The following is a 12,825-nucleotide window of genomic DNA, read 5'->3' as shown; positions in this document are numbered from 1 at the left end:
TTTGGAATTTGGGACCAATGTTGCCTATAGTTTATAGAATAAAACAACAATGTTCATTTTAATCAAACATATATCTATAAACAGTAAAATCAGGGAAACTGATTCAGAAACTGAAGTGGCCTCTTAAATTTTTCCAAAGCTGTATTTATTACTTATCTGTTTTTTGTTATTTCTGTACATTAGCACATTTCCCTCTGGGATTAATAAAGTGATCTACCTATGTATTTATCCATCTGTGTATACACACTTACACACTCATACACACAACATGCATGCATCGCAGCTCACCTCTCTTTGATGGACATCTGTCGGGATGACATGATGTCTGCCAGCTCGTCTGCCTCTTCAGCGTACAGGTCTCTGTCCCGCTCTCGTTTCCTCTCCCTCTCCTCAGGGAAGGTTCTGCTGGGCTCGGGGGGCTGTGCAGAGTGTGGGTGAGTGTGTGTGTGCGGTGTGAGTGCGGCGCTCCAGTTTGAGGATGAGGACTGTGGTACGGCTCGCACTGAAACTGGCTGCTCTGGGAGACCTGTTACACATCACACACACACACACACACACACACACACACACACACACACACACACACACACACACACACACAGAAAGAGAAAGAGAGAGAGAAAGGAAGCTGTTAGGGCAGCCCCAGTGGCCAACATCAGCTCAGCAGCAGAATGAGTATTTTATTTCTCTCTTTTTCTGTTGTTCACACATCAGACTATTAGCGAGAGTTTCTCTCACAGGCAGAAAAAAAGTGTGTGTTAACTGATTTGCATACAGTATATGCCAGTCTGCATGTGTGACAGAAACACAGGCCCATCACACAGCCATGTGTATGCACCCCCCACCCCCACCCATACACACACACAGTGTTTATAGATTTAAACAGAGGAAATGTGCAGAACCACAAGCACTCACGTCTGAGACACAACGCCACAGGAAGTGTGCTTTTAAAAAGTTACACTAGTGGAGTTTTCCACTCGAGAATCAAATCAAAACAAGATCTAAGGTGCATCTGATGGAGCACGAGGAATAAACTGTAGTCAGGTTACAGCACAAGTTCTTCATGTATTTATTAAAGCAAAACTTCATTTAAATGTCTAAAAAAACTACAGTAAGCACAAAACTATTGGCAAACACTGTTTTTGCTGTTTTTTTTATACAGGATGGATCAAAAGTTGCAAGACAAATATTTTAATAATAAGTTTCTAAGATAGCGGCCATGTTCCAGATCATTACTTGCTGGGGGTATTCAGATATCTTGTCATTTACCCTTTCATTTCTGCAATAAAAGGGTCTCCTGTGACCTTCACCCACCCTGTAGAATCAAATGATCATATAATAATAATAATAATACTACTTATAATAGTCATTTGTGTTAATAAATCCTATTTTAATTAAGCAGGTTGTGGACAATTCCCAACCACTTTCTTGGTATGTTCCATCTCACACACTGGCATCAACATTCAGAAGTTAATGCAAAAACTTTGCATCTCTATTTTTACATTATTTTCCACATAATTCAAATCTGTCTGTCAATTAATTAAAAAATGTAATCTGATTAATCACAACATTCTGTTTTTATGGTGGATATTTAAATGTAAATAATGAATGCAAGATATGTAAAAATGCATTTATATTTATATTAGTGGTGTCAATTAAAAGTACTAGTATATACTTGTATGTTTGAGGGGAGATAAAGCCAACGTGGGGTTATGGAATAAAGAATGCATGATAAATTGGATAGGCTTTTTTAAAATAAACTTTTAATTAATTTATTATAAACATCTTAGCTTGGTTGTAAGGAATTCAGATTTAGAACTTAATTAGCTGAGTATAAAAGGGTATTTTCACACCTGTAGTTAGTTCCTATGGTCTGGATCAGTTAATGAGTTTGTTTGCTTGGAGCATGTTCTCCCTCTGTTTGGTTTGGTTTCACACAAGCATAAACTAAAATGTGAAAAAATGCTCACCAATAAACCGCGCGAGCACATTATCTCCTCTGACTGTTCAGAGCTGTCTGTGCAGGAGCAAGAATGTAAATATAGTGAGAAGATTCTGTGCTCCAGTGCATACATCTGAGCAGTGTGAAGCTGCTTTAACACAGAACGCAATTTTTTTTTTCAATGTTTCCAATGGGAATTGCAGCACAGATGTGAGAAGTGAATGCTGCACATACTGCGTGTGTAAATAGCATGGAGCAGCAGACACAACATGTGTTCTTTTGAGTATATAGTATTATCTGGCAATCCTTCCAGATCATGTTCTCACCACAAACTAACCGGTCCAAAAAAATCTGCACGTTGGACGGGGCAGGGCAGATTACAGCAGAAGTTGGGGTCAAACTTGGTGGCGTAAATAACTTGCGTTAAAAATATTATAATGTGCGCCGAGTGGTCCAACGGTCTAAAGCGCTGCCATTATGAGCAGGTGGTCACAGGTTCAAACCCCCGCTCATGCAGCTTTGCCATCAAGCTTCCGGTGTTTAGAGGGAGCACGATTGGCCCTGCTCCCTCTGGGTGGGAAGATGGCGCCCTCTCCCCACATCACTCCTAGGGTGATGTCCGCAGCACAGGGCGTCTATGAGCTGATGTATCGGAACCGAGCCGCTGCGCTTTCTTCCTTTGCATCAGCAGCAGCTCGAAAAGAAGTGGTGGCTAGCTTCACATGTATCGGAGGAAGCAAGTGTTAAGTCTTTACCCTCCAGGTGTGTTGGGTTATTGTTATACATATCACTAGTGATAGGGGGAATCCTAATGAGTGGGTTGGGTAATTGGCCATGTAAATTGGGGAGAGAATGGTAATAAATTAGAAATAAAATTAATACAATTATTAAATAATAATAATAATAATAATAATAATAATAATAATAATAATAATAATAATAATAATATATATATATATATATATATATATATATATATATATATATATATATATATACACACTTCTCCAGTAAAGCTGGCATTTTAAAGATACAAGGGGGGGGGTGTCATGAGGTCAGTTAAGCTTTCTACGTCTCCTAGCCACATAGGACTATGCAGCGAGTGTGAGAAATACATTTTTCAAAGAGAACTACAGTGTTCTACTGTTCTATAGCATGTGCATCCAAGGTAAAAAAAAAAAAAAAAATCAAATCCTTCAAAACAAGAAACATGACCTTAAATGGATACCTGAGTGAACCTGCAATCTATAAATAGCACACAACACTTGTTCAGCTTACCCGAAACTGACATATTTGACCTCTGTTGACCGTCCGTCTCCTGGAAGTCAGAGGTCACCGCAGTCTTGGTGTACCCCCGATGCTCCTCCCACTCTCGGGCTGGCTGTTTCACGCTGTCTGGGGAGGGCAGTTTCCTCTTCCCCTCCTCTCTCTGACCTACAGGCAGTTCAGATGGGCCTTTCTGGTTCTGGACCACCGTAGTTGGCTGCTGCCAGGGGGGCAGCACTCTCTCATCATAGGCCACAGTGGACACGGGCGTGGTCAGATGGATGTCACCAGCATGTGCTGTAGACACTGTGGAAGACTTGATGGAGGAGGCCGAGCTTAAATGAGACCCGCCTCCAATCTGAGGTCAAAATAGAAAAACAGAGTAAGATTAAGTCAGTTGGGAAGTATGGTGTAGATGGTGTGCCTTATTTCTATTCTGTGTCCATTCTAGTACATGTTGAGCTCTATTTATTCCACATACAATGGAAAGGAAGCAGCCCGGAGGAACCATTCTGCTTAATGTGACTAAAGACACCAAAAAAACCCCCACCAAATCCAGCAAGCTAAAAACTGATAAACACACTAAACTAAATTCAGAAAAGTTATGAGCCACAGGTCCACAATGGCCACAACAGGCAGCGGTTTATTTCAAATCCTGGTCATGTAGCTTGCCATCAGCTGCCAGAGCCCTGAGAGTACACAATTGGCCTTGCTCTCTTTGAGTGGGTAGATGGCGCTCTTTTACCTCTTCACTCCTATGGTGATGACGATCAGCACAAGGCATCTGTGAGCTGATGTATCAGAACCGAGTTGATGCGCTTTCCTCCGAGTGCGCAGTGATGCTACTGAGCAATGCTACATCAGCAGCAGTGCAAAAAGTGGTGGTGGCTGACTTCACGTGTGTCGGAGGAGGCTGCACAATATTGGTAACAAAAAGGCATGGAAATCATTTTTTTGGTCTGCTATATATATTGGAATATTAAAAATAACTTTTCAGCATGTTTTCAATGATCCAGCATATAATGATGCTTATATTTTACTCAATGTAAACACGATTTGAAGTAAAATAAATATTTGCTTGATCTAATCTGTCTCTCATAGATTTTACATGGGAAATGAGAAGGAGAATTTTTTTTTTTTACCCAAATAGAAAGTAAGTTGTACCCTGATGTATTTTATTTGCCTTACATGACATTTCACATCCTGCAATGTTAATTATTGCACATACAAACATTGCAATAATTATGCTGAAACTATGTACTGTGCAGACCTAGCCCAAGATCCCAAAACATTCTGAATTATTTTTGTCCAAATTGTAAGTTACAGTCAGTACAGCTTGGAACTCAGAAGAGTTAAACCACAATTCTACACAGTATTGTACATGTGACTAGTGACAAAATTTCAGGCTTATTCCTTAAAGTTATCTAGTTTTATACAATAAAACTATAACATGTAGCTTTTGTCTAAAAGCATCTCAGACACTCAAGCAGGTTCCCACAATAATTGTTAGATTTTTTTTTCCTGTCCTGGAAATGAAAAAAGAGACACACTTTCACAAAAACAGATTATGACTAATGCACAGCTGACTCCACCATGCTTGAATAAGCCAATAACCACATAACCACAATGCACTCAATCACAAGTAGCACAGGATGCACTCAGCACAAAAGCACACACTCGGATTCTCAAACCATTTATCCTCTGAAAAACACATGCTCTTGTACTGTCTTGTACTAAGTTCACTCAGAAAAAAACAGCTGGTACAATACAAACTAAAAAAGAGAATTAGTTCCATTTTCTGTCCCTCTGCACTGAAATATAGCATTTCTATGACTATGGTCAGAATGATACTCCTTTATTTGCAAATCACACAACTCAACATTGAAAAGAGCAGCTTCATACAAACCCCAATTCCAAAAATGTTGGAATGCTGTATCAAATGTTGAAAGTGGGGAAACTTATTTAGAACTTAAAGTCAGCAGTGCATCTCAAGCAAATTGCAACAGGTCAAAAAATGGAAAAAAGTAAGTGGTATTAATAGAAAAAATAAATAAGTGGTGCTTCTGGATGCTGTTGGCCTATGACTTCTTTTTAAAATGACAGTTTTAACTTGCATTTATAAATTGCATGACTGTTTACAGAGAGTGATTTCTAGAAGTTTCCCATGCAGTGATTTCCAGTACAGAATCAGTACAGCCAGTTTTTAACACAGAGCTGCCTGAGGACCCAAAGATCACCAGCACCCAATATTGACCATCGGCCTTGTCCCTTGTACATTGAGATTTCTCCAGATTCTATGACTCTTGTGATCATATTATATAGTGTAGATGATGAGAAATCCTAAGTATTTGCAATTTAATATTGAGGGACATTTTTCTGAATTTGTTACACAATTTTTATTTGCAGTTTTTTTTTGCATATTGGTGAACCTCTGCCTATCTTAGCTTCTAAAATACTTTCAGAAACCTACTTTTAATATGCACCCAGTCATGTGAGTTAGTTGCAAATAGCTCTTATTGCAGTTGATCTTCCATTCGATTACTTACTTTCCAGCCTTTTGTTGCTCAGTCACAAATATTTTCAGAAGCATTGCTGACATCAAGCTTTAACAAGTAAATGTTTCTCTTGAAATGGTAAAATGTCTCACTTTCAACATCTATGGTGTGTTCTATGTTCTACAAAATGTGCAAATCATTGCATTCTGTATTTTATTTACATTTATTTTTTCACTGCATCCTATTTGTTTAACACAAGTTAACATAAAACACAAAAAACATGCATTAAAACATAACTCAACAGGTTCAACAGGTGAAGGCCCATAGTGACACACAGCTCCTAAAAGCACAGTGCAACTCACAGTGACAGTGATTCAATCCCACGTCTGACAAAATACAGACTGAATTTCTCAAAGATGCTCACAGTATTTCTACCAGTGCCACACTGACCTACATAAAGCAGTACCACTCCTCACAGTGCCATGTGGGACAAGAACTCAGAGGCTTATATGGAAGCAGAGCAGCACACTAAAGCTGTGAGCATAAACAGCTGGTTTTACTGCGAGCGGAGTAAAACTACAAAGCAGATTCGGGTTCTAGAGCAGAACAACATGACTGTAAAGGCTCTCTCACATGGTCCAGATCACTCAGTCCATCTGAGTTCTGCATTTCCTCCTCAAAAAGTTCAGAATCCGAGCCATCCTGTACCAAAGAGAACCATTAAACTCTACTGTGTATGGTGTCTGTGAGTGTGAGAGATTATAAGCCTTAATCTACTAGGTTACAATCTTAGTTAAAAATATATATATAATACTAAGTTTTTTTTATAAAAGATTGCACTCCTGCTATAGAAGAACCATGTATAGCTAAAGAGATGTAAGCATGAAGAGCTTTTAAGTTGGTAAAGAACCAGTAAATGATCTACTTTAACCCCTCTTTAAAAAGGTTCTTCACTCACATCTCACTAGTATACTAATATACAATGCAAGAGTTTTAGGCGTCTGTGGAAATGTCTTTCAAAAAGCTTTTTTTTTCCTAGCTAGCATTTATTAGCTCTGCAAAACAGTGATATTAGAAAGAATACATCTTGCAAATTCACAAGAAGCAGTGGCATCACATCACTTGGTTAAATCAAACATCTGCAAACTTCAAAAAGTTCCCCTTTGGGAGTTCCAGTATTAATCATAGGTCTCATCATATCAACACCTGGTTTGGTAAATCAGTCCTTAATAATCCTAAATCAGGTGAGCTGCTGATGGAATTGAACACAACCACTGGAAGGCTGGTTGCGGTATCCAGGAAAAACCTGGAACTAAACTAAACTGGTTTTCAGACTAGCTTACGGGAAATGTACTACTTTCTTAAGAAATTGAATTTGTATGACATTTCATAATTTTAATGTTTATATGTGCCTTGTCTTTGTATGTAAAGCGTCTTTGAGAATTTTGAAAAGCGCTATGTAAATAAAATGTATTTTTATTATTATTTTATAGCTTTTGTTTCAGGGAAAACACTCAGATACTTGATGCTTAGGTGCCTTAAACTTTAGCAAAGTATTCTGTTTCACCTCTTGAGAATGCCACTGTAGATGAAGATAATCTATGTTTTGCACTTGACCTGTACTAATATTACTAATGTTATTGCTGGTCTGTTTAGTTTAGAGAAGTCTTGACTTGTCAAACCAGCTCTTTACACTATGAACATCAGCTGAGTGATGCAAAGTAAACCTAAAATATGAGCACATAGTTGTGAAGAATGTTAAGAATGAATCTAAGGAGGAATAGTATAACTTTAAAAGGGTTTCTAGTTTCAAACTGATGAAGAACACCTGAAGATACTTCAGGAACCATTTTTCATCTACAAACTTTGTTTAAAAGTTCATCAAAGTATCTTAATGTGTTCTTCCACAGATTGAAATAAATAAGAAAAATGACTAAAAGTTCTTTAAGGAATGTTTTTAACAATTCAGTTTAGTTTTTTGTCAGGCAGTGTTTTCTAGTAAGTGGTGAACCCCACCTCTCCAGGTGTGATGGGCTGGGTCTGGTAGCGGGCGTTACTGCGGCGGGACCGGCTGTCTCTGCGGGTGATGGGACTGAGCGAGGACTGCTGGGTCAGCCTGTTAAAGATGGCCATCTTCTCTGCCAGGCTGAGAGTGGACAGGTCAGGCTCCTCGTGAGTATCAGCAGGAACAGTGTGGACACTCTTCTCTGCTTCTGAACTTTCCTGAAGAAGTCGGGCATTCTTTGCCTGTTCTCTTACCACAGAGCTGAGAAGGGCGGGGAAGAAAAGACAGATGGACAGAAAGAAAGACAGGAAAATAGCGAGAGAGTAATAAAGAGAGGAAAAAATAAAAGATATTAGTTATGTTAGTCAATTTCATCACTGGCAGTACAACCCCTAATCAGAAAATATTGGGAAATGGTAGATAATACAGAATGCAGAGAAAAAAAAAAAACAGTGTTTCTTTAATTCTCTTTGATTGTTATTTGATTGCAGACACTATGAACTCTAGGTGTTTCGTGTTTCACTTAATTTAATTTCTTAATATACATCCATTCCTTCATTATAGGCCTGAAACACATTCTTAAAAGTTTGGGACCAGAGTTCATACACGTTTTATCCAATACATTTCCATCAGTTTTTTTTTCATGACTTTTCCATGCCTCCAAGGCAATTTGCCATGATAAAATGACTTTTAAAACATCAGTGCAGACATGGACAATAAAACCAAAAATCTATAAAAACTATCATTAAAATTGATTCTAGTAGTGATTCATTCTAATATGAATCAGATAAAATGTTGACCCACAATCTTTAATACTAAAATATGTGTCAGATCCTGAGAGCTCCATTGTTTAGGGCTAAATTAGTGAATTAACTCTGATCTGATGTATTTGTTAGCTCAAAATAGTTTTTTGTTCATCGATAAACTGAAACACAAAGATTTGTAGATTGCTATTTCAAAATTTTTGTCTTGCATGAATTTTCCAGGTTTTTCATGACCGTATGAACCCTGTGGGACAGTAACAGACATACAGAAAAATCCCCTTGATTCCTTGAATGATTTAATGATATTATGCACTACAAAGAAAGGAATATGCAAATTCCTTCCTAAATTCCAATCTTTCATTTAGGAATTCTTATGCATTTTCTACAAACTGAAGATCATTTGCCCATCTTTGCTTCTCAAAGAATTATAATCATTCGTTTACATCATCTGTTTGAAATCATTATAATTATAATCATAATCATTACTTATTATTATTTATATGTCTATCTTGCCACCATCCCAACTTTTTTGTAATGTATTGCAGACCTGAATTAGAGGAAATTATGTATAACATAAATATCTTGGGTACATACTAGAGGTGGGAATCACAGAACATATCCCAATACAATTTTATCATGCAGATAACGATGATATCATGATACTGTGATTCTGCGATACTTAATATATATATATATATATATATTGCAAGAAAATTCTCTACGATATTTGTTTAGCATCTGTGTTACTGAAGAGGATAAAATACTCCTAAACAAACAAATACCAGGAATTATGGATTTATTGTTGTCAGTTTCACAGAAGTTTATTTATTTATTAAATTTTAAATTTTCTATCTTTTATGCATTGATTGTTCTGCTCTAATGATTTCTACTGTATAGTATTGATGATGTTGATTATGATGATGATTATTTTAATATGTATTTTTATATTGTGTTTTTTTAATGCAATGTAAAGCGTCTTTGAGTTTCCTGAAAAGCGCTATAAAAATAAAATGTATTATTATTATTATTAGAATTTGACAACCAATATTCTTCACCACATATTTACTCTATTCATTTGATTAGCACCACCATGTGGAGTCTTGCAGTTTGGATTAGCTATGTTTTATTCAAAATATTATTTGTATGACGAACAAAAATAATGCAATATATCACAATATCAATATTTGTTTCCCACCCCATACTGTCTGCAATGAAATAAAAGTAAATTTAAAAAACACTGCATTTTTTGCATTTTACATACTGTCCCAACTTTTCTGATATGGGGTTGTAAAAGTCACAGAAGGACCCATATCACTGCTTTAAAATGAACAGCGCAGTGCTAAGTGACCTCTCATATAAAGCCTCATACTGCGTAAATCAAAGCAGCAGTGCAGCATTTATCCACAGTGCAGAATAAATGCTTGGTTTGCAGCTTTTTAAGGGCAGGGTGATACAGCACCGCATGGAGGCTGGTTCAGTGCAGAGGCTAGTTCAGTGCAGGGTGCGCATTTGTAATGACACAGCAGAAGCATGCTGAGCTTATGAGTGGCAGGGCTCTGCTGAGGATGTATTAGAAAACTGGGGCATCAAAAACCTCACAGCCATGTGACCAATCCATACGATGAGTCATTCATATGATCACTTCTCACAGATCTACGCATGCTTATTAGACCAATCTCACACAGTATTTATTAAATTAATTAATTTAGTTAGTCAACTGGTCTTTATTAAACTAATCACTCTTAACCACATTGAAAGGATATATATTTGAATATTCAAAAGGGTACCTATTAAAATGCTGGGGAAAAAGGTCTTTTAACATGTGCTTTTTACTCATTTTCTCATCATTGCCACAAGAGGGAGCACTGCACCTAAGCATATTTTACACCAGGGGTGGGTAAATGAAGACAGAAGACTGACAGCACAGTTTACTGATTTCCCTTCCCTAACAAACCTAATGACAAACCTCGCAATTAACACAAGTTGAATCAGGTGTCTTAAAGCAGAAAAAGTACAAAACTAAAAGAAAGAAAATGAAATCACATCACTGAAAAATGCATTAAAAAAGTCATGTTGGACAAAATTAGCCACAAACCCTTGACCAAAAAAAATGCTCCACAAATTGACTCAATTCGGATTTGACACAGATATCCAATAAAAGATTTATTGTAGTGTTTATTTTTTATATTAATTGTAAGTTTCTCAGGCCAGAATTAATCCTAGTTGTACATTAGATTTTATTTTCAACATAAAAATTCAATTAAAAATGTGCAGTCTAAGACTAGGATTAATCCCTGGGAACCTGACCCAAAAATTACTATTGCAAGATCAAAACAATCTATTCCCTTTAATTGGACCAGCTAATTGGGTTGGAGCAATAGTAAATTGTGGTTAGGTTTAAACTGATATAAAATTCATGTACAATTATACTTAATCATGTTTCTTCCTCTCAATTTAAGAAAAAAAATCATTGCAACTGTCGCCTTTGGGCTTGCTCAAAAGAGGCCTGGACCTTTATTCCTGAAAAGCTGCTTTGTAACATTATTTGTTGATGAAAAAAATAAATAAATAAAAACTAAAAAGGATCATGTAATTAAATTTTAATTGAACTCGGTTGAACTGAGCTGAAAGTACAATTATTTAATACCATACTGGCAAAAAACAGACACATCTGTTACAATTATCATAGTTGAAAAAAATCAAACAATCATTTATTTTATTTTTCTTTATGGATTATTCTGATAATTTCCAATTACCAGCTGGAACTAAAACTGGAACTTAAAAGACCTTTAACTCATATTTAACTTAGTATACTTAGTATTCTTAGTATGTCTAATTGTAAATGTCCTAAATTAATAAAATTATATTTTCTCATGTGCAGCTTTCTTATTTATATACTTATTTTACATTGAGACACATTTTACATAACATTTAGTTAATACATTATTTTAAGCTTTAACTTTAGCAACATCTTTGTTCATCACTTTAAGGGTACATGTACAATAATAATAACAATGAAAAGAATATCAAAAGGATTAAGAGAAAGATCAAGAAGAAGGCAACTGATAGATAGCAATTGTATAGTATATAGATTAAAAAGCTTATTGTGTGCTATAATAAAACTATGAAAAATATTTTGGAGATGAGTCATCATACAGTCTTACACTGCTGTAACCCTTCCATTCATATCCTTTTAATTCATAGCTCATAATAGGCTGCATTTAAACTTCAGTTGTATCTTTTTTTTTTTTACATCACAGCATACAAACCCAAAACAAGTGTATTAACACACAGTCTCACTCACACACTGTTTAAATAGACCTGCATGCTCTTTCTGTGTAAGGTCATTTAGACACATTTGGTTAGTATTCATGTATTCATGGCAGCGACCAGCCCGCCTTACACACACATGCACACGTGCTCATGTGAACGTGTGTGTGCCGAACTCCTGAGGTACCTGTGGCGGGTGACTGAGCTGTGGACTACAGTGGGGCTAGGAACACGTGCTACTGAAGAATGAACAGACACAGTCTGTGACACAGCACCAGGGACACTTCACAGCACAGAGGAAGAGAGAGAGAGGAAGAATAGATCAGGAAAGAGTGAGAAAAAGAAATAGAGTCAGAAATAACTGAAGGAGTGAGGAACAGAATGATTACATCTTTCTGAACATCAAAAGGGACCTTTTGCAAGAAGTTAAAATTAGAGTTGGGACCGACTGTATCGGACGCTGCGATGTCATTACATTAAGAATTATCCATATTGTGGTAAGAGTGGTATTCTGAGGTCAAAGCTGTGTATTTTGTATATGTATTAATATTTACTGTGAAGATTTAAGGTCATTTCAATTGATACAATTGTTTATATATTTGCTTGCACTTCAGTTTTGTAGTAGATGTGTAGTGTTGGTGACATACCATTTATTTTATGTTACATTATTTGTTTGTTTTTTAATTATTATTATTATTTTATATATTATATATTAAATCTTGGTAAGTACAATTATTATTCTTAGACAAAACAGACAAATGTTTTCAGATTTTTTTTGTTACTTCTGAATGTTCATATTATTATTATACTACATAAACTTGTAATATATATATATATATATATATATATATATATATATATATATATTATATATTATTGCTGTAGTTATATTCTTGATACAAAAAAAGAAATGATAATAAAAATGTGTTGCAGATTTCAAAGATGATATGCCACATTAAACAGCAGTTCATAGTATGAGGTTTATGTAGATATCTTGGATCCGTATTAGATTCTTCCTTTAACCAAAGCAAATAGTTTGTTTGGACGTGGGTTGTTTCAGGGAGTCTCAGGGGCCTCGGTCTG

At 36.2% G+C, this 12,825-nt stretch overlaps 1 protein-coding gene and 1 long non-coding RNA gene across 13 annotated transcripts in view; one reads left to right on the top strand and one right to left on the bottom strand.

Moving 5' to 3' along the window:
* The window catches only part of LOC125781294 (uncharacterized), a 488,206-nt gene that overhangs the window by 358,955 nt on the left and 116,426 nt on the right, over nt 1-12,825 (top strand). The window lies entirely within an intron of this gene.
* Nucleotides 1-12,825, bottom strand: part of svila (supervillin a) — an 89,899-nt gene that overhangs the window by 35,740 nt on the left and 41,334 nt on the right. For all 8 annotated transcript variants that reach the window (XM_049464951.1, XM_022670370.2, XM_007259655.3 and 5 more), the window contains 5 exons: nt 11,930-12,025; nt 7,720-7,969; nt 6,337-6,405; nt 3,221-3,566; nt 289-526 (listed from right to left, as the gene is read on the bottom strand). In XM_049464951.1, coding sequence (XP_049320908.1) covers nt 289-526; nt 3,221-3,566; nt 6,337-6,405; nt 7,720-7,969; nt 11,930-12,025 — 999 coding nt within the window. The remainder of the gene's footprint in view (nt 1-288; nt 527-3,220; nt 3,567-6,336; nt 6,406-7,719; nt 7,970-11,929; nt 12,026-12,825) is intronic.

The sequence above is a fragment of the Astyanax mexicanus genome, chromosome 15, assembly GCF_023375975.1.
Source record: "Astyanax mexicanus isolate ESR-SI-001 chromosome 15, AstMex3_surface, whole genome shotgun sequence".
In the NCBI taxonomy this organism is placed as follows: domain Eukaryota; kingdom Metazoa; phylum Chordata; class Actinopteri; order Characiformes; family Acestrorhamphidae; genus Astyanax; species Astyanax mexicanus.
Note: the sequence above shows the minus strand (reverse complement) of the source record. Positions and strands in the feature narration are given on the sequence as shown.